This window comes from Cyphomyrmex costatus, unplaced genomic scaffold (genome assembly GCF_001594065.2).
Source record: "Cyphomyrmex costatus isolate MS0001 unplaced genomic scaffold, Ccosl1.0 scaffold330, whole genome shotgun sequence".
In the NCBI taxonomy this organism is placed as follows: domain Eukaryota; kingdom Metazoa; phylum Arthropoda; class Insecta; order Hymenoptera; family Formicidae; genus Cyphomyrmex; species Cyphomyrmex costatus.
The window spans coordinates 758007-766839 of record NW_017277451.1 but is presented as its reverse complement, the minus strand read 5'-3'; the positions used below and the strand labels follow the sequence as shown (position 1 = coordinate 766839).

The window sequence follows — 8833 nt, the reverse complement described above, 5'->3', positions numbered from 1 at the left end:
GCTATTCTTATTCTTTCAAAAATATTTTAAGTTATTCGTAATTTTTCTTTCAAAAATTTTTTTGGAAAAATACGTTTAGTCAAATCCAATAAAATGGCATACGTTATTTCCATATATTCGCCGAAAAATGGAATCTCTCTTGTTTGTTATTTACATCTTTTGTATAATTTATACGATCGAATGATAAAAAGCAAGAATTATTGTTTCTCGGTGAAAAGGAATGTCTTTATGCTCGTTACATCGAGATGTTCAACAACATGGCGCAACTAGGGTGCGCTTATGCTCAGTTGGGGATAAAGATCCTCAAGTAAGAGATTGGACACCGTTTAGATAATTTCTGATTGGTCCACCATATTTTTCAGGACCTGCTTAAGACAGAATGAGATAGCTGCAGATAAAAGATGCAAGGATATCTGATTCTATTTTATGTATAATCTATCTCAATGTATCTTAAGCAGATTTTTAAAAAAGAGCGGATCAAACATATATGTAGTGTCTGATCTCTTACTTGAGGATCTCTAGTTGGGGAGTGACAATAGCTCAAAACAATTTGATAAATTAGATTTCGCGTTATGAACCACCAGTTTCAATCTCACTTCCGGGTGTCTCGGGTTCCTCGTCGTTGTAGATATTCTCCGCCATTTGCCATACTTGCATTATGTTATCCTCCGATACAGAGCATATGACCCATGGTTCGTTCGGATTCCATGAAAAGTCACTTATTTTTGCAGTATGACCTCCATGTATAAACTGTAAACATATTTTTTAAAAATTATTAGAGAAATTAATTTCAAATAATATGTAGAATCTTAAAATTTAAAAATTTATAAAGAAATCGAAACAGAATATTGTAAATTAACAGAAAATAATATACCTACAAAATTTTTTGATAAAATCGTTTTGACTATTTATTAATTTCGTAAAATAAGTTTGCGTAAGTACCAGAAGTTCGGGCGGTCCATCTTCAGCATCTTCGCTGGACTGCTCCTCGCCGATCTTGCTAAGATCCCAAACATGTAATCGTCTATCTGTGCCACTGCTTGCTAGTATAGTTTCATTATGTGGTGACCATTGAACCTGGAAGATCTCATCCTTGTGTGATTCAAATGAATGTAACTTCAATTTAAGATTTCGTAGATCCCAAAGTGCCACTGTCTTATCAGCACTGCCAGTAGCCAATATAAATTCAGAATACGGATTGAAACTCAAGCAGTTTACCTCCGCAGTATGAGCATCAACAGTATGACTTGGTTTACTAGTATTGTTGCATCTATAAATATAACAAATTTAACGATATAATGTATATTGCGCAATATGTTTCCTAATACACTACGTTAAATAGTTATATGTTTATTTACATCAATATCAATTGTACTAAGATAATGATTTTATAGATTAATAGAGAATATCAATTTTCTTAGAATTTTTTATTATATATTAAATTTATGAATATTTTTAACTTAAGCATTATCTACAATATATTCTTAAGTGGTTTTTAAAATAAATAGAATCTAGAACCTAGAAGAAATATTTAATCAATTGTATTATTAATTAAAAATGATAAATTACCTAGTGTCCCAGATCATGAGCTTTTGATCATCAGCAACCGAACCAAATAATGATTCATGGAGCAGATGCCAAGCAACGTCTTCAACCACGGCTGTATGCCCTGTAAAGATAGTTTTCGCATCGATAACACGATTTTCCTTAGGTGTAGCATTGATGTCCCACAAGCAAATTGTGTGATCATCAGATGCGCTAAGTAAATATCCGTTGAGATTTGGGTTCCACGAAAGTCCGTAGCCTTCCTTTTGATGTCCTCGCAATCTGTAATAAAATTGTAATATTTAAATATATACAATAAGCATAATATTAACTTAAATACAGTATGCTGCGTATTTATGATTTATTTGTTTAACAAATTATATAAGTACCTCAAATCCGGATGACATTCTCCATTGGGATCCGGTTTACTAGGATGTTTGGTGTAATCAAATACGAGCACGTCGCTCGAGGGAGTCTTTGTTGCGATTACACATGGATTTTGTGGCATGAATCGTGCTCTGTTAACTTCACCCTCATGATTAATCTTAATCTCGATCTCGATTTTGCCACTCACAGAACCAAACCCACCAAATTCACCCTTCTCATTATCATAATGAGACGCATCAAATTGGGCATCTTCATTCGGCAGCTGGACGCTGGCGATGAGCAAATGATTCTGTTCGTCTGAAGTGTGAGTGCCTAAAATTAACCTGTGTATTGAATAATCCTTTCCCTCAGGTCTGGTAACATCGGGTAGCCATTGAGCTGTTAAAGAAGGCCATTCCAAAGCATGTGTCATCACAAGATCGTATAAAAACGGTGTATTCTTCTTCCATATTTTATATTCCTCATTGATAATACGTTCCTCCACGGCGTCGTCAAAGCCCTCTGAACAAACAGCGGCGCTTAAATCTCCTTTTACATAAAATTTCTACATCTTAGAAAATACTTTAATAAAATATGAGATCATACAAATATAATTACTCAACATGATAAATTATTTAATGTAAGTAAACAATTAGCGAGGCACAATCGATAAAAAAAAACTATTAGAGGAATTAGAAATGTAATGTTATAGTAAAAATAAGAAATTTCTCATTTTTGAAGATAAAAGGTACATAATTGATCTTTTCGATTAGTTGCACAGTTTTTAAAGGACATAATTTTGAACATGATTATAAGAGAGAATCTGCTATCTTATATATTTATATATTATTGTCATTATATAGGATGTTTTATAATAATCACCTTGTGATCTAAATTCTATGGTTTCAATTCTTTTGATAATACTTGGTATATTTAGTTGTACAGAATTAATACCTTTAATCTTAATTGAACTATCGTTCTTACACAGTTTATCGCTTTCTCTGAAGCTTTTCATCGATTCAGCTTCTTTACACATATTCAATATACTTCCAATTGATTGCGATTTAGCCATTGTGGTAGGTGATTTAAGCTGATTAGGTGATTTATCCATTGTGGTAGGTGATTTAAGTATAAGATTAAATTCATCCGTTACAGAAGTTGTTGGTGTAAGATCAGATATATTTTTTACGGACTGCCATTCCAAATGATTTTGATTATTTGTAAATTTACGCAACTTTAAAGTTAAGCGACTGCTTCGTCTCTTCATTTTAAAAGCTCAGAAAGAACTAACTAGCAAAGGCGACAATAACGGTTTCTTACAATGACAAATAAGTAATATATCATATAAGTAAACTTTAAGACTACTCACATAAACAATGTCTAATCACACACGAGCAAATATTTTAACATATATATTCAATACAGACATTGCTCTCGTGTTTGAAACCAATTTTTATGAGGACTGTGCAACCAATTAAAGAAAAAATTAATTCTTTTACCAAGAGAATCATATTCTCTCGCTAATTTATTACTGTTATATATTTTCCAATGTGTTAAATCTTACATTATTACTAATCATATTTATTTCAAAATTAAAATAATATATTTATTTATACAAATATTAAAGTTATAGTATATCAATTAAAAGTAATTTGCAGCAAAATCATAAAAATAATCATTATCGATGAGACCGATCTTTAAGACTAATTCTACAATGTGCTTTCTGTTTCCTGTTTTTTGTTGTTTGTTTCTGTTTGTCTCTTGGCTTTTTGATCAAGAAGGCAAGAGACAAACAGCAAGAAACAGGAAACAAAAAGCACATTGTAGAATTAGCCTAACCCCCGTATTCATAATCAGACCTTATACTTAAGGCTTCCTTAAATTTATCTTTAGATGATCTACGAATTATTTTATTGGCTACTGAGTATCTAAAGATAAATTTAAGGAAGCCTTAAGTATAAGGTCTGACTATGAATACGGGGGTAAGTCTATTCTACAATGACTTGTTTCCTGTTTTTCGCTTTTTATGTCTTGCTTTTCCTCCCTTTCTACATCCATTTTATTGACAATTATATCTCTTGCCACATATTTCTTGTATCTTCCGAAATTCGTTAATTTTTGTTTTGGACGACAGAAAATGAATAACGGGATAAGAGGCAAGAAGACAAAATGTAAAAATAACAAAAAGCAAGAAACAGAAAACAAAATGCACTTGTAGAATAGGCTTTAAATGTAACTTATCGAAATGGAATGTTCTCGAAACGCTGGTTAATCTCTCAATAAGCATATGCATTCAAACGACCGATCTGGTGAGCAAAAAATATTTTTTGTTTATTGTTTAATATGCTATTAATTATTATTATACATATACATCATACACGCGCGCGCGCGTGTGAGCAATATATATGTATGGAGTGTGTATATGTACGTATAATACATATATATGTATAATAACTATAATCGCACGTATCGCTCATCGTGTTCGACAGACTACCGACCGGTTCCAGGGACGCGGGATTTTTGCGACTCCCGACATCACGAATACGAACAAGCTCATTCGGCGTTCGAATACTTTTTTTTATGCTTCCAGCCACGCGACGAAGAAGAGAAAAGGAAAGACCGTGTAATACTTTCGATAGGAAGACAACAACGGTTTATCGCAGCGTCCTTCCGAGATTGCCGACCGAAATGTTTATTTTCGTAAGAAAAGAAAGCGAACACAGTCAAAGACAATATCGAAAATATATGTGACTTTACCTCCGTCCTTGTCTGCCATCATTTATCCTTCGTAAGTTCGTAAATCGAGAGATAACAGAGGAGCAGAGAAAACAGAGCGATCCGTTCACGACTCGGCCCGCCAAAATCGAGAAAACACCAGAGTGCCGACACCAACGGGACGCTCAAGTCCGATCAAGTCCGATTACAGAATACAGAGAGCGCAACAGCGCATGCCCCATGCTCTGTTCGCAATGCAGCGACATGAATCGATGACGGCATGATCGATTTATAATTCCTGCGATTAAAGGCAGCTGAGAATCGACTGTGTCTTGAAACAAGATGAAAATTACAAAAGTGAGCTCATTAGATCAATAAAATTATAAATATTTCAATAAATTTGCTCACTTTTGTAATTTTCATCTCGTTTTACAATATACAATTGACTCCCTCTTCGCTGATGTTCAAATGTTAATTTTTTTAATTTAAGTTTATTTCAACAATTTTGACTTTAAAGTAAAAATACATTACGCAAAATTGATGTTGGATAGCGAATCAAAAGTTTTACAGCTGTTGTAAGACTTTAAAAAAGATTTATTTTTATTCTGTTTTAAACACAGTCAATAAAAGGTCTGTTTTTTATTGCTACACTTTCTAAACTGTTGCACATGGTGCAATAAATTGAAGTGAAACAAACGTATATTTATTTTACTTCAATTTATTGCACCGTATGCACCTGTTCGGAGAGTGCAGCAATAAAAAACAGACCTAAATTTGTTTGTTGTAACTGCACTTAAAATGGATAAAAAAGAAGAACAAAATAAATCTCAAAATACAATAAGTGTAAAAAATCGGAATAATGCTTACTGCTTACCATAGAAGAAATAGTCAATAATCGGTTGATTTTTTACGGTTTATATCTAGTGTGCACCACTGTGCACTGAACGCGATATTCAATGAGAGTTCTGCTTTGCATCGTCACGTGAGAAAAAGTAAATCTTTCATTGAATAATCCTCGTCGCTCATCGCTTATCGCGTATGGCGTTCAGTGTACAGTAGGTATAAACCGTAAAAATCAGCCAATCATTGGTTGCGTTCAGCAGACTCAACTGTTGCGGAGCAGATCTGTGAGCGCTCGCTACTATTGGTTGATCTAAACGAATATACCAATAACAGTGAGCGCTCACGGATCTGCTCCGCAACGGTAGAGTCTGCTGAACGCAGCCAATGGTTGCGTTCAGCAGACTCAACAGTTTTGCAACCGTTTTATGATTCGTCTCGCTGATTGGATTATAATTTTAGATCTAAAGGAATAGTCCTATCTCAGCAAAGAATCATAAAACAGTTGTAAAACTGTTGAGTCTGCTGAACGCGACCATTGACTAATCGTCTCACATTTGACTGTGATTGATCAATTTTAATATCTTACACCTATTGTATTTAAACCTTGTTTAACAGAAAAAAATTGACAAACCATTTTTTTTAATAATTCGATTACTTAAACTAATATTGTTGATCAATTTTTTCTTTATCCGAGATGAACCAATTTCTAGCATCACTAACATAAAGGCTTTAGAATAGTTTAGAATATAAAAAGTTTAGCTACAAAAAACAAATTTAAAAGAAAAATTAATAACCGCATATAAATTTATTTAGATATAATTATTATGAAAAGATTGTAATCTATTATATATTGCATAAAATATTCATTATATTAATTACTTTTTTAAAGATATGTATGTATATATTGAAAAATATGCCATTACAAGTCAATATATAATAATTTAGATATTACTGTGATAGTAATATTCCATTATTAATATACAGAGGATACAAAAAATGTTTTTTTAATTATTCTATTTTATCACTCTTTATTTATTTCCTGTTTATTTAAAAATGTAACAACATGTTCTGCTAATTCTTTATAAGCTTCTGCTTGCCTGCTATTTGGTGTTGCTAGGACAATCGGTTTACCGCTATCTGAACTTTCTGCGATGCTCTCATGCATTGGTATCTTCTGTAAAATACCCACATCTACGACAAGCCAACAAAAAAATAACACTAATATACTTTTCATATAAATATTCGTATAGTTACAACTTATATGTGTACAGTTCAGTTTATAGCTTATTAATAATTATAAATATAACTATTGATATATACCTAGTTCTTTAGCTAGCGAAAGCGTAGCATTACCAAAGAGAGGCACTTCCGTCATACATTTTGGACAAATAACGCTGCTCATATTTTCCACAATACCAATGACAGGAATGTTCAACTTCTTGAACATATTTGCACCTCTCCTAGTCACCTCTAGCGCAACTTTTTGTGGTGTTGTTACTAACAACGCACCAGTGATAAAGAGAGTCTGGATTAGAGAGAGATGTGTGTCTCCTGTCCCAGGAGGAGTGTCAATCACAAGATAATCAAGTTGTCCCCATGCTACCTGATTTACTAGCTTGTCCAATGCACTCATCACCATGAGACCCCTCCAAACTACCGGTGATTTCTCATCAATTAAAAATCCCATGGACATACTATACATGAAATGTAAGATTATAGAGTATGATCCCCATTTATCTGATTATCTGAAGCATCTGATGTCTTAATCACCATTTCACACCATAATTTACAAGAGGTTCCATGAAATTCTCTTGATTTAAAGCAGGCGATTCATGTATGTTCATCATCAGAGGTACAGAAGGACCGAAAACGTCAGCATCCAGTAACCCAACGGACCTCTTTGGTTCAATAATTTTTAAAGCAGTTGCCAAATTCACAGCTGTTGTCGATTTCCCAACGCCACCTTTACCAGAAGCAATAAGCAAAATTTGTTTTACATCCTTTATATGTTTCCGTTTTGGAAGGCCACGTGCCATGATTTCTTTCTGTCTAGCTTCTAGATTCTGTTGTTTATTCTTGGTTGAATCAATTACTGTGCTGTGCTGAAATAAAATACACAGAAAACAGAAATAACTAACAATGACAAAGTTGTTAATGAAAATACTAAATTATGGTTAAATATATACAATTATGATTATATATAATTATAATTAATCTTCCTATAATATTTTTACTTGTTCCATCTATAATTTAGATCTTTCGTCTCCAGTCATTCCTACTGTTTTAGACTTTTAACAAATTTTAAAATATTCAGAGTATTTTCCAACATCTCTACACTAACAAATAATTTTTTAACTAAAATGTTAAAATCTTTATTTTTAAAAATTGAAAAATAAAGGAAAAATTTAAGAATAAATTTTTCCTTGTGTAAAAAAGGCCCAAATTGCAGAGCGAGAATTAAAAAACCAATTTTGTCATAAATTAAAGTCCTCTTTAAATGTTAATCCTTATAATGTTATCATTGATGTATTAATAAATCAAAAGTTAACATCTCTGAAAAAAGTATAAGACTTTATGTTTTAATACTTTGTATGCAAAATTACAGAAGAACAATTGCATACTTACTTGTCGTTGCCACAGATACTGAAGGGGTTTTAAATACCCTCTGAAGCATGGCCTCACGATGACGTTCGACATTTTCACCGACATGTAACCTCGGCTAACCTCGGCATTCAAATGTGTAGTGCATTTTATCGTAAATATATATATCATACATTCAAGAAGATAACAAAAAACAGAGACGTGTTAATAAAAAACGTTTCGAAATCTGTCCATTTTCCCGTATGACATAAAGCAATTTGAGAAATTGTCTAAAAAACAAAAATAAACTCTTGAACGTGACACGAGTTTCCGTCTAATGTTCCTATAACAAAAAAAGAATTGCATGAATCAACAAAACATTCGCTGTCATTCCGTCAATATTTTCTTCGACTCTTCAATTTTACTTCGTCTCCGTTAGTTACACTTGCGCTTACGTAAATGTAAATAAAAAAATCATGCACATACACATTCCGTCTGATCATCCCTTGATTGTCCTAACCTACACTTTTCCGGTTGTAATTTCATTTCCGTTGTGGCAAACAACGGGAGTTGTTGCATAAATCATCACGGTCTCATTACGATTTTTTTCAAATGATTTTTTTCACTCTCAGAACGGAAAACGTTCGACAAAGTCGACTTAAATCGTTAGGGTTAGGTTAGAGTTACGTAGCGCACTTCGTAACGAGCTACGCTTGTGCTTTTGGTGCGCTGGGGAAAAAAAAAATGGCAGCCACTTAGTCAACTTTCTGCCGAGCGCGAGCAA

At 33.0% G+C, this 8833-nt stretch overlaps 2 protein-coding genes across 3 annotated transcripts; both read right to left on the bottom strand.

Moving 5' to 3' along the window:
* Nucleotides 1-142: 142 nt before the first annotated feature.
* Caf1-55 (chromatin assembly factor 1 p55 subunit) lies at nt 143-4808 on the bottom strand. Of its 2 annotated transcripts, none has more exons than XM_018542416.1 (5): nt 4669-4808; nt 1935-2460; nt 1570-1827; nt 943-1270; nt 143-750 (listed from the first exon to the last, which is right to left on the bottom strand). In XM_018542416.1, the coding sequence occupies exons 1-5, from the start codon at nt 4688-4690 to the stop codon at nt 571-573; spliced, it is 1314 nt and encodes a 437-aa protein (XP_018397918.1). In that variant the 5' UTR covers nt 4691-4808; the 3' UTR covers nt 143-570. The 2 variants fall into 2 exon arrangements, with proteins under 2 accessions (XP_018397918.1, XP_018397919.1); XM_018542417.1 differs by having other exon boundaries at nt 1935-2433.
* Nucleotides 4809-6490: 1682 nt separating this feature from the next.
* On the bottom strand, nt 6491-8792 carry LOC108775976 (NUBP iron-sulfur cluster assembly factor, mitochondrial). Its single transcript, XM_018542454.1, has 5 exons — nt 8536-8792; nt 8095-8392; nt 7240-7571; nt 6790-7163; nt 6491-6660 (listed from the first exon to the last, which is right to left on the bottom strand). Exons 2-5 carry the CDS (start codon nt 8239-8241, stop codon nt 6491-6493), a joined length of 1023 nt encoding a protein of 340 aa, XP_018397956.1. The 5' UTR covers nt 8242-8392; nt 8536-8792.
* Between the last annotated feature and the right edge of the window lie 41 nt (nt 8793-8833).